This window comes from Ciconia boyciana, chromosome 10 (genome assembly GCF_034638445.1).
Source record: "Ciconia boyciana chromosome 10, ASM3463844v1, whole genome shotgun sequence".
NCBI classification, from domain to species: Eukaryota; Metazoa; Chordata; class Aves; order Ciconiiformes; family Ciconiidae; genus Ciconia; species Ciconia boyciana.
In genome coordinates this window covers 11,987,485-12,009,932 of record NC_132943.1, presented here as the reverse complement: position 1 = coordinate 12,009,932, position 22,448 = coordinate 11,987,485, and the positions used below count along the sequence as shown (strand labels likewise).

Here is a 22,448-nt window from a genome sequence, read left to right as displayed (position 1 = left end):
TTGCTCTGTTTCCCAAACTGTGACACGAAATGGGATTTAGAATCTTTATGTCTTTGTTCCCTCTATGAGAAAAACATTCAGCAACTTCTTTTCATAAGTAAAATCCCAAAGAGAAAACTAGAGGCCAGTCTGCCTGTCATTAAGCACTGGGTCAAGTGGTATCCGCAGAGCACATGGGAAAGAGTCCTCACAATTTACAGCTGGTCTTTGAAAAGAGACCACCTCAGTGCTGCTGTACAGAGGTCTCTGTCCTGCATGCCAGGTCTGCCTGGTGGGAAGGTGAAGGATGGGAGAAGGGCTGGGCAAGCCTGATCTGAACTGCTGTGTGGCCCTGGAGCCCACCCTGAGAAGCTGCTGGAGCCCCATCTTGCATTAAAGACCACAGGTCATTCTGACCTGGTTCCGTTAGCAGCATCTCGTGGACTGTTTTTGGCAGCTTACCAGTTCCTTGATTAAGTAGGTGGTGGGTCCCGGAGCAGTTGCCCTGCATATATCAGTCACGTTCATGTTCAGGTCTCAAGTCCCTTTTGTCAATGACATGCCTTTGGTGGTACTTCTGTGCAAGATCCTTTAAAAATGCTGTGGTTTACAGGGATGTATCACCTGGTGCTTTCCATTCCACTGAGAAACTTAATCCCTTCCCAAGACCATGTTGAAGCCACACTGCCATTGTATCTGCATGGTATCTGCCACGTAGTCAGAGCAAGGCACATCCCTAGGAACCTCCTGTTCAATGTCACCGTGTGCTACAAGCTGAGAACATGAGGTGGGGCAAAGGCTGCCTCGCCATCCACCCCCTTACAGGTCCAAACTCTGCAGGGCAGCAGCTGCTTTCAACAAAAAATGAAAGAGAGGGCAAGGAAACATCTGGGCTTGTTTCTCCTAGGAACCGTGGGAGCTGCGCATGAACAGGGGCCTTTCCAAAACGTTAGCTTTGCTTTAGGAATAGATTTTGGGTGGTTTGAAAGAACATTTCAAATTAAGACTGTGTTGGGGGGGGGACGGGGACGGACACAACCAAAAACCAGTCATGATCAAGAAAAGTGTGGATTTTGAAAACAGAGAGGAATCAAATTCAGTTAACAATTTAACTTGTTCTTGCTCATGATTGGGCGAGGGAAAGAGGGGGAACCAGGACTAGAGGAAAAATTTAAAAATAGTATCTCTTTGTTTGTAAGCAACAAAGTGGGAATCATTACTCTGGAAGCTTCCAAAATTGTTTTGTACTATTCATTTCAAAACAGCTTTTTTTTTTTTTTTTTTTTTTTAAATTGAGCTTATATTAGAAAAGAGTTCTATATTTGAAAACTTAATGCATGTTCAATAAGGAATCTTATTTGCTTGAATCAAAATGTTTTGGCTTGGCACAATCTATTAGCTTTTTTGATTTCAGGTTTTGGTGTTCTGTTTTGTGGATTTTTTGCTGCAAAATCTGAAGAGGCTTTTTCAGTTCACATCAAAACAAAGGTTCCCTTTTCTTCAACGTCGAGGTTTTGTAGTCCTTTTAAAATTTTAATTTAGCTTAGTTTTACTTTTCAAAAGTTAACTGGGAAGGGGTTACAGGCAAAAGCTGTTTGTGACAGTTCAAAAACTATGGCTGAGCTGAGAAGGGAAATTGTGTTTCACCCGTGATTCCAAAACTTGATACTGGATTTTCGTGACTTGGAATTGAAAGGGCCTCACACAACCACTGTAAAATGATTCCTTAAAGAGATTGGTGAGATGAGCAGTCTGAGTTCTCCGGTTTGACCAGTTGGTACCAAAACTTGCTGGTTTTGTGTTGATGCAGTTGGCTTTGAATGAGGGCTTATTGGAATAAAAATAAGTTCCACTAATAGTTAGCTACAGAAATTTTTTTAAACCTTGTGAGAACTCCACAGACAGTACTGCAGGGATTTTCTGTCCCTTCCACATCTTTCTTACTGTTTTATTTTTTATATATTCCCTCCTATCCTCCCAGGACTTACTGCCCTGTGAGCCCCTTTTTCTACTGAAGCATCTTCATAGCCCCTATTTAGCCTGTCTTCTGTGAGGCCAGCAAGGAATTTGGTGGGTTAGGAACATAATCATCTATATCTCTAAAGCTAGAAGTAAAAATAGATTTATATTAAACCACAGGCTTAAGGATTTACTATAAACCTATAAATAAGATCCAAGAAAATGGTATTGTATCCAGTAGAGCCTGTCCAGTCCAGAACAATTTAAGTGGCTTTTAGGATGTAATCTTATTGAGGCTGAGTAATCTTTAAATACGTTCTTTAGCTTTGCATTTCATTAAAGCGGATGTTTTCTGTCTTTAAAATCATATTAAATCCACACTGAGCCAATGCTGCATAAACTTAATAATAAAATATTCCCTGTGAGTTCTTGCCCAAGCTGTCTCTGATTTTTCGCTCTTCAACAGGGAAGCCCTAAAGAGTACAGGGCTATGTACAAAGCATAGTATTTGCATCCACAGTTCATAAACGTAAAATGTGGTGCAATTACACTGTAATATTCAAGCTTTTCATATTTTTCCTTTGAAAAGCAAAAGCTGCTAAGCTTGAGAAACGGACTGTGCACCAAATGATTGGTTATAGTGACTGTTCTTTCATTTTGCTTTAAGAAGCAAGCTGTAAAGAAAATATGTCACTGATGGAATATTTCATAAGGAAAATGCCATTGATCTGTACCTGTTTTCTAATCACGTTTTGTGGTGGTTTTTAAGAGAGAAAGAGAGAGCACGCAAGTACGTGGACACTGATTTTTGCCAGAAGCCCATAAGAACACTAACAGATGTTGAACAGGAGGCTGGAAGCCAGGCATCACTGTGATAATTAACAGTTAGTAGTAGTCACAAGTGGACACTCAACTAAATACCCTTTAAAAGCACTGAGTGGGATAGATTGTTTCGAGATAGATTGATAAGTATTCATTCGGGTCCTACTGCTAAAGACCTTGCAGCCTAATCTACTGTATATACTAGAAAAATGTCACAGTCACTGTCAAAATCACTGTCAAAGTTCTCCCCAACCTTCCTTCTCCTCAATGGCTGATCTGCAGCAGGACTAAACCATTTTCAGCTGTAGTTGAGGTAAGCGAGTGAATCTGGTAGTCACTGTGGCATAAATACGAATCACTGCTGTGACAAGGGTCACTGCCTAGGTTTTGGAGCCAAGTAATCTTCCAGATCGCTACAGGTCTATGTCTGTGTCCTCTTGAAGAAAAAGGTGATCTGGCATCCTCCTTGATTTTTTTTTTTTAGTGTCTTGTTCTTTAGTATTAAGTGATTTCTTCTTGGAGTAGTCCTGCCTTTCTCAGAAAGCGGAATGCTAGAGAGTATGCTGTGTGGTGCTGAACCTTTCTGGTTTTCTGTCCTTTTCCTCTTGTTGGGAAAGACATTCCTTCTGCTATGGTTCCCTGGTTGGGCTGATGCTGTGACATTATGTCCTCCGTCTGCCTCTTGCTAGACTAGTCTCTCTGCATTCCAGTAGGTTTAGTCTGGTGCATGTACACAGTATTAACTGACTATAAATCATCCATTAAAGCCACATGACATGCAAAAACCAAACCCATAGGTCTGGGGATGGTAGTCTGAGCCTAGCAAATCTGTTCATTCCCATTCACTGTGAGTCCCAGCCCTGATCTCTTCTCCTCCAAATATAACAAATTCTTTATTTCTTTACCATCTGGGATTTTTATCCTTCCTTTTCCCAGTGTAAGCTCTCTCCATGACTATGAAATGTACACTCTCACAAGCAGACTTTTTTTAAGGTTTATGAAGCTGTTTAATGTTGCTTGTGGGTATTTTCTGGAGAGGTCTGGACTGCTGGGATTAATGTCTTTGTGCTGTCTATACGTCCTCACTTGCTGGTCATTTCCAGAGGTTTCCTTGAACCAAAGTAGTTAATATAGAGAGCACATAGAGAGCCAAGTTGCAGTGCATCATGTCTGAAGAGCATTTAGTAGTCACACTGTCTTGGGAATAGGCAAATGAGACTTATGGGTCTTGACCTGTGTTTTCTGATGGTAGCAAAATTCACTGTAAAAGAGCTGTGCATCTCTTATTCAGGCTTTCATTTATTTTGACTACAGGAGGCAATTAATTTGTGCAATTTCAAAGAAAATGAATGCAATTATGTATGCTATGAATGGCAAATATTTTAGCCTACTGTGTTGGTTAGAGAAGCTGTTCTTCACAGTAGCATGGAGTGCTGTGTTCAGTTCACACACAGTACAACGTAAAATGCTTGCGTCCTGTCTAGCCATGAACGCGCTGTGTGCTTCCGTGGGTGGCATCTCCTCTTCCAGTTTGGTTTGCAACTTATGTGTCTGTTCCGACTGAATCACCCCACACACTCTCTGCAGCCCTTTGCAATGTCATTGAAAGCATATAGCTAATTCTTGTCCTCTTTTGCAGCGCTACAGTCTCCCATAGAGTACCAACGCAAAGAAAGTAGCTCAGCGGTGCTGAGGCCCCAGACCGGTAGGGTCCCTCAGCCCAACAGCAGACCCTATTCTTCTGTTCCAGTAGGGTCTGAGAAGCCTTTGAAGGCTACAAGCCGTAACCCATCTCTCCCACCCCTGAAGATATCTACCTCCAACGGCAGCACAGGGTATGAACACTCACAGCCCGGAGACAAGTATGAACAAAGCAAGGTACTGAGCTCATCTGATAAAACATGATCTCATAGCCCACTTCTTATACCATAGATGATCTGTGAAGTTAGCTTTAATTATCAGCTAACCAGGTCAACAGGAATCAACATACTGAAGCAATGGTGTAAAATGTGGTTTGGGATTGTGAGACTGTGAAAGCTCTGGCATCCAGACAGGTGGCACTTCAGCTGGGAAATGGAGACAGAGCCTGACACTGGAGCCCGGAGCGCTGATCCCAGTGTTCTTCGGGGCACTGTGTTTGCAGACCTGGTGAACTGAATATCCGTTTGCAGTACTGGCAGCAGCAATATTCAGGCTTCTCTAATATCCATTAACCACCCATTCTTGAAGAGGTCTACTCTGATGGTACGGAAGAGTTTAGACCTTTTCTCACGTAACAGCTCGCAGGGTGCCAGTTGAAGGTTATAATTTGGGCGCATGTGCACTGCACACAAACCACCAAAGAGTCGGTAACATCAGCAGTGTTTGGACCCTGCTGCTGGCTGTGGTTGACCAAAGCCACTTTCCAATATGACCTGTATTTAAGATCATGAGATGCATGAGTATTCATTTGGATTCTAATATTGAGCCTTTGTTGGTCTTTCCCCCCGTTTGGCTCAGCACAGATCATTCATGTGTAACACCGTACAAATGAGAACATGTCTGGGGCACCATCGCTAGCAGCTGTGAAATCTAATATGAAATAGGAGGCTTGTTTGTACCAGATTACTGCCGCCTTTCAGATCCTTAAAATCCTTTTCTACCAATGTGAAATTTGAGTGCTTTGTATCTTTTTCCCTGGTACAGTTAGGCTGGAAATGAAGTGGTGGGATTGCTGCTGGAAAAGGCAGGTTCCTCAGCGCCGCCTGCTCACCGGTTTCTGTTGTGTCCATTTTCACAGACTGATTTGGGAGGGTGCAATGGGACCTCTTCCATGGTGGTGATTAAAGATTACTATGCACTGAAGGAGGATGAGATCTGTGTGAATCAAGGAGAGGTGGTTCAGATCCTTGCTGTCAACCAGCAGAACATGTTCCTGGTGTACCAGCCTGCAAACGACCACTCTCCAGCCGCTGAAGGATGGATCCCTGGCAATATCTTGGCTCCCCTCACTAAATCCACTACAGATAATAGCGACGGAAGCATCAAGTAAGTGCCATGTTGGCTTCGCTGGGAGCACTATGTGGATTTTTTTGAGGAAAAAAAAATAAAAATAAAAATAAACAAACCCAAATGGTAGGGAATTCCTGCTGATTTTTATCTACAGTGCCATTGGAACAAGCTGAGTGGTCAATCCGCAGCGTCGGGCAGCCATGGTGGATAGCTCGGGTTTTGCTTATTTTCATTTTGTGGGGTTTTGTTTATATTTTGGAGATAAATAAAACCATAGACGGTTAAAGATATGTTTTACGTTACACCATTTTACACCAACATGGACCTGCTTGGACTGGACTTATATTTATGTTGTATTAAGTTACTAATCTATATATTGGTTATAACAGCATCTAGCAAAAAAAAAAAAAAAAAAACAACCCACAAAAAAATCCAGGCCCCGTGTTGGACTGAGGTTCGCTTCTCAAGGAGGAGAAATTTTGTTGTCTATGGCAATTTCCTTGTACAGCTTGTATCTTTTTTTAGTTTTGTTTTGGTTTGGTTTTTTTTCTGTTTGCAGTAACTTTTGTAATATATTTTTTGGTTTGCAAAACCCCCATCCAAGTACATTCCTGTATAAAGTATTTTGCACTATTTAAAAAAAAAAAAGAAAGGAAACAAACTCATATTGATGAAGTCAGGTTGTGCAATATAATGGATAGTCGCAATGTTCATCATTGTACCTGTAATGTAACTAATTTTAAATGTACTATTTTAAATATGTAAAATAAATTTTCACCATGAGCATGTTTTAATGAGGTAAAAGAACTAGTTTGACCCTTTTTTGGTTTTTGTTTGGTTTTTTTTTTTTTGTTTATAACATTTTGTTGCTTATTTAACAAATGTGTGGATATATATTTTTCTTTTCTGATTTTTAGAAATTTGTCAGTCTGAAATGACTAATGCAAGAAAGTGGTTTTTTGGTATTAAATACAGAAGGTACAACCCTCTTTTCAGTAATACCTGTTGATTTCTTTTAACATCCAAAATGACTAGATGGTAATGCATGACATATACTACAAATTGTGTTACCTTACATGAGTACCTCGAGGCGCAGAATTGAACACGAGGAAAGATTTTGTGACAGATTCACTAAAAATAATAATTTGATCTCTGCTGCAGTTTCAGTTAAGAGAAATGATGACTTTACCTGTCAGTCAGTAATGAATGCTACTATGAATTGCATGCTTAGCATGTCTCTTGGACATCCACCACGGCCGTTCCCGGGTTCCTCTCTAACCACGATAGGCAACCACGTGCCCTTACATTCATCCATGGCACCAGGCTCCTGGTGAAGACTCTGATTTTATGGCAGCTGTACAGTCAAATTCTGCGTCAAATTACGTAGTCGTATGAATAGTGGCCCGGAAGGCGTAACAAAATTGAAAGACACGTGCATTGAACTTCTGTCTTTCTCACTGCAGTAAGATTTAAAGTCTTAAATCATGTTTTCAGACTCAAACAGCTAAAACAACCCTGAAACCAAAAAGGTGCTTGAATAATAGAAGTCCTATGGGTAAAAAATGACCTGGAACAGGTGTTATCTTCAGCCCTGCCTAGTCTGCCAGATCCCATTGACTAATTATTATAAGTAATAAAACTCTTCTATTGACAAATATGGTATACAAAATATGTGGTCGATCCAGTAGTGCTGGCAACATGTATTATTCACTGATAGATCAGGGAGCCCATCAGCCACGTCCTTGACTCTTACCATATTGTAAAGAAAAACATAACAGTCCTGAAGTGCTGGATAACTTCCCCTGCTCTGCACATCTAATTTAGACCTCCTCCAGAAATGCCCAAATATCAGACAGCATTTACTGTCCGGCTGAGACGTGTAGGGTGCTCTGGTGCTCCTTGTGCTCAAACGTGACTGCCTGTGCCAGCTGTGTGCAGTGGAGACACTAAACCTGGTTGCAAAAACAGTTGATATGACCCAGTTCAGTCTTGTGTCGGTGGCAGCCAGCTGTTGGGAGGCTGTTAGTTTACTTTTTTTTTTAAATTTGAGCTATTGTACAGCTCCCATCAGGTGCTGAAGTATAACCAAAAAACACTTAGGAATCAGAAGCAGTGTTCATGGGGGAGCGTTGGCTGTGTGGGGCGTCCTTTGAGTCCTACCTTGCTAACATACTGCATTTTATTGGCACCGCAGGTGATCGTTGGATTACATGCAACTTGCTTTGTAAAATGTATCAAGGTACTGTAGACATGACATGTGCCAAACATTGGGCTTAAACATGCAAATCAAATTTGCATGACTTAAAGGTGGGCAGATGCATTGAACCTGGATCCCAGCTCATCACACTGCTGTTTTGAGAGCTTTCTGCTTTGGACAACATACCCTTTCCCAAATCCCCCCCCAACCCGTCCACTATTTAAACCAAATGAAATCCATATTAAGAACTGTTTTGGTCTTTTCTTTTTTTTTTTTAATGTCTGCTTTGATATGCAATTTCTGTTGTCAACACGGCATTGCTCTTACAAAGGGTGACATGGTCTATTATTGTTTTTTTCCAAGAATAAGGTCATAGCAGCAGTAATGAGGGGTGAAAAGTGTACTGGAAATCGTGCCTGCTGTGATGCTAGCCAAAAACCATGGGCTGACTGATGTCCTCTCTAACTGGATTGGCAAAATCAAATCGGAAATTCTTGGTCTTGAGAAGCACAGCATTCTAGGAAATGGCTTATCTCTTGGAAAGTTAATGATGTAGCTCCTATTTGTTGAGCTATTCATGTTCTGAGCAACATGTAGGGAGCAACACCTTGAATTTCTTAATTTTTTTTTTTTATTTGCTCTACTGAGGAATCTATTAAGACCATTCTCCTGTATTTCTATTTGTTTCACTGCTTTTAACCAACAAGACTGAGGACCGAATTGACCTTTTAACTGTAGCAAAAATAAAATAAATTTCAATTTGTGGCAATCCAAGTCCCTGAAACCATATGACCAAGTTCTAGTCGCCTGCTTCCATCATGGGCATTTTTTTCCTGCTCCATGCATTTAAACAGCAAGTGTGGCACAACATCTGCTTCGCAGAACTGTTTGGTTTGGTTTTTAACTTCAACTCTCATTGCTCAGATCGAGATAGGCATATTGCCGGTGGCTTTCACCTTCTAGGGAACTGCAGTAATCGCAAATGTGGATGCTGGTTCCCCTTTCCAAATCCTTCCTTCCTGCTATGATTTGCCGTTTGATTGCTGCGTTTTTTGGTACAACAGGAAGTCATGTTCATGGCATACCCTGCGCATGAGAAAGCGGGCGGAAAAGGAGAGCAGTGGCAAAAATGAAGCCAATGGGCCACGTAAATCCAAGGATATTCTGGGGAACAAAGTCTCTGTTAAAGTGAGTAAGGCCATCTGAAAGCTGTGTGCTGCTCTCCTGCTTCCCATCCTTGTCACCCCCTATAGCATCCTCTCCTGAGAGAGGGAGGGGGCGGCGATTTTGGGTTTGTTTTTTGCTTTTTTGGTTTTTTTTCCACTTTAGTTATCTTTTTTTTTCTTTTTTTGTAGTATCCATTTTAGCAGGATTTTTGCATGCGAGATAAAATGCAGCCTTTGTTTTTCGTTTTCTTTTTCCTGGCATCCTACATGCAAGTAAGTAATCTTCATTAAAAAAAACAACTATATATATGGTTAAATAACTGTTCTTAAAATTGGGACACTAGTGATTTACTGACCACTGACCTAGCCCAATCTGCAGCTCCATCAGAGCAGCTGCAGCAGTGAGAAAGCCACTGGATGAACCAATGGCCTTACTGAAGTTGATGAGTTCTCTTTAGCCCAACATTTCACCACATCTTAAGATAAGGGGTTCTCAACCTGAGACGCTTAAGATTTTTGGTCTGGGGAGATGGTCTCAATGACCTTTTTCTTTCCACATTATCAGACAGGGCAGAGATGCTGACTTTGTCTTGCCAGGAGAGGGTCTCGTGTGTGTCTGTGTGCGTGTGTCTGTGTGTGTGTCTGTGTCTGTCTCTCTCTCTCTGAGATCTCCCAGTATGGAAAAGGTTGAGAACTGTGGGGTTAAGCTCCATCTTCTGCTCTGGGTGCCTGACTACTGTGCTCCAACTCAGAGGATCCGTCCCTATAAACCGACCATGAGGCCTGCTGAGGACTAATCGGGGGCTTTCCCTCCCAGCAGAGGCAAGCAAACACTTGTGATTTTGACACAACCAAGGCCCAGCCTTGATTCAGGAAAGCACTTGAGCATGTCCTTTGGATCCACCCCTCTCCAGGAAAGCCCATGATTAAGCGTTTTCCTTTGCAGAGGCTTTCCGTCTTGTAAGCCTAGTGAAGTAGCCATGGCATGTGCAAAGGGAGGAACCCTGCCACTGCGCCCCGGGCGCCCCTCGCACCCCCTGCGCAGCCGCCCTGCAGTCAGCGGGCCCGAGGGAAGCGGTTGCTCCAGCATGGTGGCCACCGTTCTTCCTCCTGTTGCCTCCTCGCTGTTTTTACTACCTGAACGACTTGCAGAATCACTGCCTCTTCTTTGGCAAAAGCATGTCTTTGCCCTTGCTTCCCCTGTTTTGTTGTCGGTTTGGTTTTTGGTTGGTTTTTTAGAGCATTGTCTGTACTGTTACCCATTTCCATGCTGCTCACAACTCCTGTGCTGCTCTGCCCTGCCTAACCAATCTCTCTTCTAATCTCTTGTTCTCTCTCTCCCTCTTCATGCTGCCAAACAAGGAGACAAACAGCTCAGAGGAATCAGAGTGTGATGACCTTGACCCCAATACTAGCATGGAGGTAGAGACAATCATCCTTGTGATTATTTTTTTTCCAAGAACATGCGCCTGTTTTGAAATGCCTTTGCTGAAAGGGGAACTGGTGGGTCTGTATCGGTTGTGGACATATGTGCCAATTAAGTGTGAGTCACACAAAGCGCCAATTCTGATTTACGAAGTGGTGAACTGGAGTTTGGGCTGCCTTTGTGATGGGAGCAGCGGAGGAAGCTGAGGAACAAGCTCCTGCTGAGCTGGAGGCTCACGTAGCCATCCTCAGTCGCTGTTTCCCACCTGGGACCTCATTCAATGAAACGATAATGCATGCATGTCAACTGCCGATAAATGTAGCAGCTTTCTATATTAAAACACCCCTCGCCCTGGCAATACGTGCTGAGCTGCTAGTCAGGCTTGTGTTATAAATCACTGGAGCAAACGTTGTTGCATCATAACTAGTGCTTTAAATTATCTAGAAGATCAGAAAATACAACCTTTCTTTTTTCTGCTAGCAGAGTGGGAAATTGCATTTCTATAAAGGTACGGAAGCAGAATGGTAAAACTGGTTGTGTGAATGTGCCTGTATCACAGACAAGGCTGAATCAAAGAGGTGGACCCAAATTATGACACATTATACTACTCTTTTTCCAGTGTGAAGCCACCAATTCTAGTGGAGTGACCAAGACATGCCTTGTTGAGAGAGCCTGAAGGAGCTTAAAATCATAAGAGTTATATATCTGGTCCTCCTCAATATCTTGCAGGACCCTTTTTTTTTCTGTGCGTAGTGACCACACCAAGCATTTGTATACATTGTACCAAGGCTGAAAGAGTTTCCTACTGAAACAGGCAAGGACAAGGTTCAGAGAGACATAAGTGATTTTGTAGAGATGACAGGGCAGGTCATTGGAGAAGAGGGATATCTGTGTGTCCTAGGAGATCTCCAGGATGCTGTTAGCCAGGCTGCACTATCAACATCCCGCAAAAGAAAGCTGATCTTTCAGCTTTCCTGGAGGAAAAAAAAGAGGGAGCAGTGTATTGAGATGCACCACCTCAGCTCTTAACCTGAAGGCTCTCTTTTATTTTATTGTGTTGGCGTCAATAAACACATCTTTGAGAAGGGGATGTGTACTAAAGGAAAGCTTTTGACCCAGCTGACATCCTGGAGATTGAATGGTGCTTACCACTAAAGCCGCATTATTCTCAGGAGCGTGTTTGCATTTTCAAAGAGCATTTTGCCAATCACAAGTAACAAGTGCAAGTATATGTATTTGTTACAAGGCAGTGCCCAGTTATTGCACATAAGTCTGTGTAAGCCTTAGATCATTGGAAATTGCCCTGTGGAGTAAAAGGTGGCTGAGATACAGGTGTAATGTACAGAGCTGGGTGAGAACCACCATTCTTTTTGCAGAGGATTTCTGTGTTTTGACTTTGCTCAATAGGAGGAAAACCAGATGTTTCTAAATTGTCAGTGGAGTCCTTACGCTGTCGGCATTTCTAGTCAGCTCTGGCATGTTCCACGTGGGTCTTTGTGTTTGATTTGGTTTTTTTACCATGATACAGTCTACTGTTCTTGCCTGCTCCTCAGTTCAGGAGGTAAGACCCTTTCTATTTAAACCAAAAGACCCTAATTTGAAGTCTTGGCTGTGGTATGAATCTGCTATTGGGGGAGTAACGATGTGCCTGGTATGTGACTTGATTTACACTCAGAAACCCCGTCCTGTATCTCCCAGGTCACTTACTGCAGGTGACAGTGTCACTGCGCCGCACTGCAGTCCCCAGGAGCCACAATGTTCCTCATGGCTTGGAAAGCTCAAGTCTGCTTCTGAGCAAAACTCTTTGGGGCTGAGCAAATGTTTAAAATGGCAGAAGGAGAGTGAGTGAGCGCAATTTTGGGGGTGCCTTAACACCAACCTAAGGTGACACTGCCCTGCAATGCTCCTTGCACAGCCCTCGCTTTGTGCTAGTTTTAGCACATCTGCAGCCTGGAGTGAGTGCGGCCAGCTTGTTGGTCTGGCTAAGAAATACTGGGGCGAGGGATTGCTGATACCCAGTGTAAACTAAACAAAATCATCCAGAGGGAGCAGAGCAAGGGCAAGTTGCTAAAATGCTCATGAGGGAAACAGCCCTAGAAGCGGCCATGGGGAAGTCTAGTCTGTAAAGGTCTGGGGTATTCGCTACTGGAAGCCACAGTCGTTCTCCCTGTCCCTTTATTATGGATGTTTTCATGCTCCTTTTCAAATGTGTTGATAAATGAACTATATTAAGGCCTTGGGAGCTAAAGTCTTTTCTCATTAAAAGAGAGTCAAGACACGCTTCTTCCACCGCCAGAGCCTGGTTGAGGTCTTTTAGACTTTGTATCCTAGGCTTAAATAATTGTTAAACAGCTATGCTACCCCTCCACCCCAACCTGCGTGTGCACTGTAAATCAGTAGCTCACCTGGTTTTCCTTTCCCTACTCAGCACGGTACATCCCAGCAGAGCCACGGGCGAGCTCCCAGGTGAGCTGGAGACAGTGTGACTGGCTGCCCAAGGAGGGGGAAGACCTTGTCCTCACACCTGGCTGAGCTTGTGACCGATTTTATAGACACTGGGAGTGCCAGTAGGAGAGCTGTGTCCTGGTCATCAACATTTAGAGGTGCATGAGGCCCTACCTGTGTCATTAAGGAGGAGTCGTCTGTAGCTATTATTACAGCCAGGTAATAACAGAGCAAGTCACCTGGCTTCTCTTATAGGGCTGTCACCCTTGACATCCCTCTTCCTCCCATGGTGCATGTGAACGTGCACCCAGTGCTGGAATAGAGACGGCAGTCTCTAAATGCAAAGCAGCGGTATTAATTACTTGGAAATATCAGTGCAATTTACCTCCAGCCTACTCACTGCGGAAGAAGTCGGTAAGCTGGTCATAGTATCCATGATGTCCCACAGTTATTGTGGTCTTTCAGATCTAGGTTTGCTTGCTGTTTATAAAATACCACGTATCTGTTCAGTAGACTCCAGATTTCTGGAGCGCTTTGGCTTTGTTTTGTTTCAATGGGAAACATAAAAAGAAAGCAATGTGGAGAACATACATAGTGAGAGCAGGAAACTGAAATACGGGGTGACTGTTTAAAAGAGCTAAAATGCCATTACTGTGTTTTTGCCTACACAGGGACATGCTGGCCCTGAGGATTTTCCATTCATTGTAATTATGAATAGAAATGGTGGCTGTTTCTTTTCTCTTTGTTTATTAATATGTAATGAAAGCGCATAAGGATGGAAATGAAATTGTTTTTTTCCCCCTAGTTTTCTGCTTTGCGCTGTTGTTTCTCAAAACAGAAGGTGCAAACTCACCTGTTAGGCATGTGAGCGTAGGAGCAGGCACTTAAGGAGCATGTGTAGCCACGTGAGGGATAGGAGTAACCTATATTTAAGAAAGATCAGAGACTCCCTTTCCACATGTCTGTAGCTAGTTGCACGGGGTCAGGCAGCTCTGCTTCTGGGAAGAAGGTGTATGCCCTTGTGAATCAGTAAATGTCGTCCACACCCAAGTCAGGGGTCCTGGACAACAACGCAACTAATTGTCCTACAATTCTGTGTCGTAACATCTCATGGGGTTTCGATATGGCTGACGGGGTCATAAGTCAACTGTGCAGATCCCATCAGGCTACCTCTCTTGTCTAATTGAATGTCCTTCCAGCAGTCAGAAGACCTAACTGAGCTAAACCTCACTAAATTCAGGAGCAGCTCTTCCAGGCTTTGGTGTGGACCTCACATGTAGGGATCTGACATGGCTCCAGACGTCTTGTTTCGCACAGCGTGACTCCAACTGCAGTGCGTTACAAGTAATCCTGACCAACACACAACTGTCACCAAGTGTCTAGCATTTGTTCCAGTTTCTTAGCTGTGCAAAGGAGAGATGAAGTCCAGGCCCACCCCGAGTCAGTGGAACTGCCATCATTAGATTAATGAGCTGGGCTATTGCCAAGGTATGTAAGTTGGGTTTCATAATCTATTTTTTTCAGTTATGACATTTTAGCATGTTAAGAAGTACTCAGATATACTTAGAGCAAGATAAGCACTAGGAAACATACTGTAGGGAAGAACATTGTGTTAGCACCCCCACAGTCCAAGTGGTTGAGTGAATAATGGTTTGGTGGATACAGCATTGGCTCCAAGTCAACACTCAGCTCAGGCCAAGAATTCCCAAGTGCTTTAGGCAAATGCTTTCACCCCCTGCCTTGAGTTGACCATCTCCAGAGCAGATCTAACATACTTCTCTTTGCAAGAGCTCGTACAATGCTGGTAAGAAACCTTTCCTGGCCTGTTATCACAGTATGAATGAGTACAATACTGAGAACCTCCCATGTGTCCATGGGGTGGCCTCCATGGGTGACACCACTGTCCTGCTGCCCTCAGTGGGCAGGGGTTGCTAAGACTGACCAGGAAGGTGGCTCATCAAGTGTGACATAGCCTGACCTGGCAGTGCAGGTGCTGTGGTTTAGCTTTTGCAAGAGGAAGAAGTGACCTTCTTCATCTGCAGGAAAGGGGTAGAGAGCTACAACATGGTGCCTGGAGTACCAGAGACATCCCACAGCTACAGCCGTTGAAGCACACCAGCCATTAGGGCCTCACAGCGAGAGCGTGACAAGGGCAAGAGGACTTCTGCTTTGCATGGATGCATGTACAAGTCGCATCCCTTGTAGCTTCTCCATCAGTCTCAAAGGCGGCTGAGCCCGTCCATGCTGGGTGCCAGAAGGCATCCCCCATCCCCACCAAAAGGCTGATGCCGTGGGATGTTTCATCAGATACCATTCTCCCGTTTTAAACTCTGTTTTCCCTTTGGTAGCACCTATCCATGTGTAGCGGGATCCTTATTTGCTCCTTTTATCAATAAATTTCTCTTGTTAATTTATTGCTTTTTGGGGGAGGGAAGGCTGGTGACACTGTGAGCCTGTCCCCCCAAAAGTCTCAAAGTAAAAGTTGACCTAGTCAGAGATGGATTGATAGATCTTTTCCTACAAATTAGAGTTGGCTTTTCATTTTTTTCTGAAATTATTAATATTTTTCTTTTTTTTTTTTTTTTTTTTGAGTGAGGGAGCAAGGAACATGCTGCTGACTCTGCTACCAGCATATGCAAATGCGTCAATATTTTATTTTAACTCAGTGAACAAGAAGTGCCATGAAGTGTTTACAAAATGCTGAGCTGCTTGCCTTGGAGTAAACATGCCCTCTACTGTTTAGATAAAGCATGGATCTTACTACAGAGGGCTTGGTTTGCAGCCTAGCCTTATGCTTTGGGGGAAAAAGTATCCTCACTCCTGTTTTTGATGCACTCCCTTAAAATGGGACTGAAATGGGGCATTGGAAAAATCTGGGCATCCGCTGGGCCCTTCTGTGCATTGCGTGTGTCTGGGCTGGCCTTGAGCCTCCTCCAGGGAGGTGGTTTAGGCATGGCGAGGACACCTCTGCAATGAAGAAGCAAACCCTGGCCAAGGCAGGAAGCCCTCGCAGGCAGCCAGGCTGTGCTTGCAGAGCGTTTCAGGACTGGCCATTGGCACTGCAGAATGGTTTCTCGCTCCCCACCAGATACAGCATGTGTGCACAAATGAAAGATAAGCTCTTGCTAAGAATTAGGGCGGTCAGAGTCACTTTGCAAGTGGACTTTGCTGCTACTGCTGCAGATGCCTTTCTATCTTTGTAACATGAGCTTAACAAACCGGGAAGAAAGTGGCCCAGTACTGCAAATACGGAGTTGCTGGATGCAGCACCTATGCTGCTTTTCTAAAGCCTGTTACACTTAAGTCACTTAGATGTAAGTGACTTAGATCCCTGCAGGTCCCCAAAGGCATTCAGGTACGTGCCTCGTGTGCCTTTCTTGGTTTGAGCCCTGAAACAGCACAGGCTGGAGGAGAGAGAAGCAAGGTCTATTTCTGGCTTTTTTATTGAATAACCCTGACCCGTCCTCCCATTTTTTTATCTCACCCCCCCTCCCTCCAGCTCCGTGCCTTTGCCTGGTCAGCGTTAGACCCCACGTCACTTGAGCAGAGGCCGTTTCATGGTCTGCCTTTGTCACCTTGTGTGGGGGTTCCATTTTCAGCTGTCATTGTATGGGAAACAGAAACTCTGCTGGCCGCGGAGGGAGTGTTACAAGTTTTCACCTACCCTGGACCAGGCTACAGGTATTTCATCCAATGGAAAAAATAAATCTATCTCATTTCAACTGAATTTATGTTCCTAGAAAAAAGAGCCGGCTGTGTTTCTTACCTGAGGAATGACTGCATTGCCAACCGAGCTTCATCCCTTAGGGTTTGCGTTTGCCTGGTATGGACTGACGCTGAAGATGGTGTGAGAAGTTTTTGCATTGGGTAGCTCCATCCCCATGAGTTTGTTCAGTCGCAGGCCAGACTGGCAGCCACAGTGGTGCAGGTGGTGTTTGTTGGGATTTCTTCAGGGAGCCCTTGTCAGCGTGAGACCCCGGGCCACCTTCCCCCGCTCATGGCCGCCATGGCCAGGGATGCTTGGCTGAGGGCCAGCCTGTGAGATCCTCGTTCAAACCGCTACGGACTGAGTGGGGTTTCAGGGCTGAGCCTCATGTTGCTTTTCAGAGAGAAGAAAAGTAAAACTCCACAAAAGCCACATAACCAGCAGGGTTGTTTTTTCCACCTGATAATCTCAAAGCAGTGCAGAGCATTCCCTGAGGGAGTGATGTGCAGAAGCCAGGGCTCCTGCATCACCCCCACAAACACCACCGCTGCCCTTCGACTTGTGTGGGAGCTCCCCAGGGTGAGCAGGGGCTTTAAAAAGGGGGAAAACACATTGGAGAGGGCGGTCTTTCACCTCCTTTTCTCTGAGGGAGAGGTCCCTTGGCTTTGGAGCCCACTGTGTTGCCCATGCAAGCATCTCTGGCAGCATCATGTGCCATGGGTGCAGCATGCTGGCCCCAGAGCCTCGGTGGGGGAGCTGCACCCCCCTGCCCGTAATCCCCATTTCGGTGCACAGCAGCTCACCCTGCTCAGCAGCAGCCCGCCCTGGGCCCCTCGCTGGCAGGGTTTTCTGCTCTTCAGAGCAACGCGGCCTGGCTTTCATCTCTCTGTAAAAGCCCTGAGACAGAGAATGGAGAAGAGTTACTTGCATGGATTTTGACAGCTTTTCCAGCTTTCTGCACACACCATCATTTTCAAGAGGCTCTGGGAGGTGCTTGGCAAGTCCGTCCATAAGGGAATCCAGCCCCGGCACCGGCAGGATGCTGTGCGGACAAGCGGTACGTGAGCTCCCGTCCTCCGAGGGCAGCGGGGCCATGCTCTGGAGGCTCCTCTCCACCCACGGGGATTAAAAACCTATTTGGCAAATAAAGACATCATCTCTAAAGGTCTTGCACTTAATCTAGAAGAACTCTGTGGAGTCTGTCATCTCCTGCCATCTGCCCACAGGCTGGAAACCCGGCCGGCCTGCAGAGAGAGGCAGCAAACCCCCAGGGTCTGGGAGCAGACGTGTGAGCCAGCGGAGCTGGATTCTGGCCACAGATCTGGCTGTGAACCTTTGCTTTCCTATTTCTGCCCTTCTCACCCCGTCATTTGCCTCCTTCAAAGTAGACCAAATCCCGTTCCCTAATTAAGTGATGTATTAAATCACTTTGGTAGCACTTAAACATTCTCTTGCAAACAGGCTTTTATTTTTGTCTAAGCTTACAGCAGGCAAAAGCTGCGACGTGGCTGTGGGGGTGTTGTTAAGTAACGTTTTATTAATTAACAGATGAAGTTTTAGCAAAGGAAATGTAAATTTTACCCATAGACTCTTCCAATATTGTCTAGCAGTGGTAATTTTCTTTCTGATATTCCCACGGTGAGGCAAGGGAAAAAAAACATTGGTGAGGCAATTACTATAAATTATTGTGCCCTGAAAGTCATTAGAAATGTAGCATTATTTATTTATAGATATAATCTATTAAATTCATCATTGTAGCTGCATTTTCTAATGAATTCTTTAGAGTTATAAAATTAATATAAAGTGTTAGGAGCATTTCTTTCTCCTGATCTCTAATCCTACAAGGATGGAAATCAGTGAATAATAAGGGAATTTAGTGCATGCTGCAGGGAAGGAAGGAGAGAGCTTCGGAGGATAGATGTGTATTCCAGTTAAGCCAAAAACTACAAAAATGAAGATGTATGTGCAAATGAGCTGATGCCTGGGGTTACTCAGCTGATAAATAGATGGTCTCACTGAGTGAAAAGTGGCAAGCAATGGTTATCCACAGAACAGCTTTTTCTTCCTTTGCTGTGTTGTGTGAGCAATACAACTTAATCACGAAGATCCATCTCTCCTCTTCCACATGCACAGTGGGAGAGATGTTCTTCTTCATCCAGTGCCCCCTTGCACCCCGATTTCTTCCTGCCCGCAGGATCCAGGGGGCCGTATGTGGGTCCTGGACCCTGCAGAGCAGCAATCGCTGCCTCTGAGACCTTCATCCTCTTGGAAGCTCCCGGGGTGGCTGGCCAGAGGTCCATGTCCTGGCGTCAGTGCTCAGCTGCACCCTTCAGATGGGACTTTGTGCTACCCAAGTGAAACCAGGGCCAGGAGATGCAGCCAGGAGGAGGAACACCTGACACGGGACCCAAAGAGCCTGGCCGGCACTCTCGCCCGCTCAGGCTCCTGCCTGCCGAGCCCAGCCGAGCCATGCCATCCCATCACAGGGGTGGCATGCTCTCCTGCACCCTCCCTGCTGCAGAGGTGCCCCCAACATGGCTTTAAAAAATAAGAAGCCCTAATTATAATAATAGTGCTCAAAGAGTCCTCTCCAGGGATGTAGCCAGAGGTTGGCTCCTTCCAGGATGCCAGGAATGAAACATTTGAAATCTCACACTCTTGGGAGCATGTGAGAGTCCAAACCATCACACTTTTGCCCACCCGGTACAGACCTTTAGGACTGACTGGCTATGTGGTAGGGACTGAAACCTGCTTTGCCCACAAGCAGCAGCCCCTACGCATTTCTGGAGCGCAGAGTGTAAAGCACTGGCATTGACTGGTTGTTTCAGCCGGTACCGTGAACATTGTGTTCTCTGTAGATGTGTCCTGAAGGATCAAATTCTGCCTATTGCTAGGACAAAGGATAGTCTCAGTCTCAGATGGCGAGGAATTTGTTGATGTAAGGTATGTTTCTATGGGGAAAAATGAACCTTTGTGAGTGGCAAGTCCATGTTACGCCTGGTTCATTTGGACTTTCTGGTGGTGATAGGAGAAAGCAGACCCTGAGGTCTCAGTGCTGGTACCAGAGGTTTGCCTGGGGCTATGAAGAAGGGCTATGAAACCAAAATGAACCTGAATACGCTTGAGTGATTCCTTGAATGGCACCCTGAGCCATTCACCTTGGAAAACTATTTATAAAGCCAAAATATAAATCTTGAAGATGTATCTACATTATTTTGAAGGGTTATTGCTTCTGCTTCGTGACCTGGTTTCTGAGTCTTTGCAAAAACTCCCGTCAGCTTTGGCAGGCCACGAATTAGGTCACTGCTTCATTGGCATCTTCCAAAATAGCTCTGAAATAGATAGTAACAAAGATATTTAAGGCGAGATAAACCACACTGGTGTTTATGGTGCTTGATATCAAATTATTAGTTTGAATTTGGATAACAAGACCTTATGAGATTATTAAAACAGTTAATGAGGATAAAAACTCTATACTGTTGTACACAACTATTAGTTGTGTAAGGTTGTAACCCTAACTATTAGTTAGGGTTGATGTTGCATGTAAGAACTTAGTGGCGTCGTCTTTGCTTTTCTCAACTTTGCTTCCAGGGTTACATGAGGTAATTGCCATATATAGGCCACGGAGAGACAGTAGCTTTTCAAGTCTCTGCTAACTTGATCAATTAACTAGTTAGATAAAATAACTCTCAGTTATCCAAACCTAGTTTCAAGTTGGAAAGTTTCCAGCAGTCCAATGAAATGAGTGAAATGTTACTCATTGTGACAGACCAAGAGTTGTTGCAGGACTGACACTTGCCAGTAGGCAAAAAGAAGGCAGTATTTCTGGTTTAGTGCTTTACCTTTTTTTCCTGAAGCTGAGCAGAAGTTAAAAGACATCTCCCCAAAGCTGGTTAGTGGCCAGAGTGCTGGTGAGACGCCCCAGGTGCATGGTGGCTGCAGGCGCTGTGTGATGTGGGTCTGGAACTGGGCACAGGGGGGCCCTCCGGGAAGAAGAGTTATGGCTTGAGCATTATCACCCAAGTAAAGAGAAAGCATGTGCACCCTCCTCAGCCTTAGTGTTGTGCCTGTTACCTGTGATGCTTTATCAGAGTTCAAGAAGCCGTAGCTTCCATTTACTTTCCCAGCTGTGCACGGGCTTGTTCAGTTGTCACTAGAGCTTGCTGCATCTGCTGGTTGTTCGAGGTGGTTTGTAGCCACTGGTCAGTGCTTCTGCAGTTCTGGTCAGGTTCGCCACGGTACCTTGTGAAACCAGACGTTTCTTTGTCACTGTCCAGAAAAATAAATGCTTTTATTTCTTTGTATTTTTCAGATAATCAACCCCAATTTCATTCAAGAAGGTGAGTTAAGGACAGCTGTGCACTGACTGGCACGGAGGGGCAAGTCAGCAGCTGTGATTTACTCCAGTGCAACAGCATGCTCTGCACCCATCAGCGTTTACAGCAAAGGCAGCTCTCCACCGCTCAGTCCCCAGGGAAGGCGGTCCTTCTGCTGGCTGCTCGGCTCAGACAGCCCAGGGCCACGGGCGAGGCTGAACCCCCCAAATCTGCCTTCACAAAGTCTTGCCCTCCTGCCAGAGCACAGGGCTGAGCGGGGCAGACAGTCTCCCCTACCTCCTTTGCTGAGCTGTTGACAGCTGGCTTTTAGTGAAGGGGGAGTTTTGGTAACATAATCCCAGGACCCCCAGCTGTTTGGGATCCACATCCCATAGTTGGTCCTATAATGTATTCTCTAGACTTGTATAGGGAACATCCTCACCTGTAGATTAAAATAAGGTGTCATGTTTGTGTCCCCATGTTTTTTTCCAGTGGCTCCAGAGTTTCTTGTGCCATTAGTGGACATCACCTGCCTGCTCGGTGACACAGTGATGCTGCAGTGTAAAGTCTGTGGACGGCCCAAACCAACAATAACCTGGAAAGGACCAGATCAAAACATTCTTGACAATGACAACAGCACGGCCACTTACACAGTGTCATCTTGGTAAGGTCCTGCCTTTGGATCCCAGCATAGCTGGTCATGATAGTCATGTTGCCCTCAAATATGGCACCAGCCAGGCTACAAGGCTCATTAGAAACGCAGTTAATCAAGTCTGGCATGGTGTATTGGCACATCGCTGCACCACATGTCAGCTAGAAAGGGTCAAACTTCGGGGCTTGCGTAGCGCTATAGTTTCCCACAGAAACTATATCCACAGAGTGCGTTGCTGGCAGTCGTGAGCTTGCTCAGGTTGTGCTCTGCCCCAGGAGGCCATGACCTCCTGAGCCAGCTGCAAGCCAGAAGCAATTAATGTTTTCAACATATTAGTTTGGCTAATATTGCCTCCATGTTCTCTGCTTGAGTTTGATGCCATGTTCACCTTTGGTAGGAACGGGAGTCAAGCAGAGCAAGCCCTTACTGGCTTGCAATACCCGTATCATTGGGCGTTTTCTCATCTCATGGGCAGAGGTGGTAACTCCTGCAGTTTTCCTGAGCCCTTCCTCAGCTGTTCCTAAAAGAGCCTACATGTGCTCCTGGGAAGGCTACATCTGGCTGTGCTTGGACAGAAAGATGCTTGTCCTGATGTTCCCAGCTCGGCTTGGGGAGAGGAAAACCATCTTTACAACAAGCACTGGGGAGACCCGAAAAGATCTGGAGTTGTATTCAGGCCAGGTAACAGCCTGCTGCTGGATGCTCATCTGCAGCTTATATAAATGATTTGGGCCAAACTGCAGTGGAATTCTCCAGGAGGCAACCTTTCATGCAAACTTTTCAGCACTT

General features: G+C 45.0%; 1 protein-coding gene across 12 annotated transcripts in view; it reads left to right on the top strand.

The window, feature by feature from the left end:
- The window catches only part of KALRN (kalirin RhoGEF kinase), a 534,671-nt gene that overhangs the window by 500,508 nt on the left and 11,715 nt on the right, over window positions 1-22,448 (top strand). For 7 of the 12 annotated variants that reach the window (XM_072875252.1, XM_072875256.1, XM_072875249.1 and 4 more), the window contains 5 exons: window positions 4,400-4,638; window positions 5,540-5,787; window positions 9,013-9,136; window positions 21,004-21,031; window positions 21,500-21,671. In XM_072875252.1, coding sequence (XP_072731353.1) covers window positions 4,400-4,638; window positions 5,540-5,787; window positions 9,013-9,136; window positions 21,004-21,031; window positions 21,500-21,671 — 811 coding nt within the window. Of the gene's footprint in view, window positions 1-4,399; window positions 4,639-5,539; window positions 5,788-9,012; window positions 9,137-9,303; window positions 9,388-10,476; window positions 10,537-21,003; window positions 21,032-21,499; window positions 21,672-22,448 lie in introns of those variants that run through there. The other 5 variants (XR_012044472.1, XM_072875257.1, XR_012044473.1 and 2 more) reach the window with 5 other exon arrangements.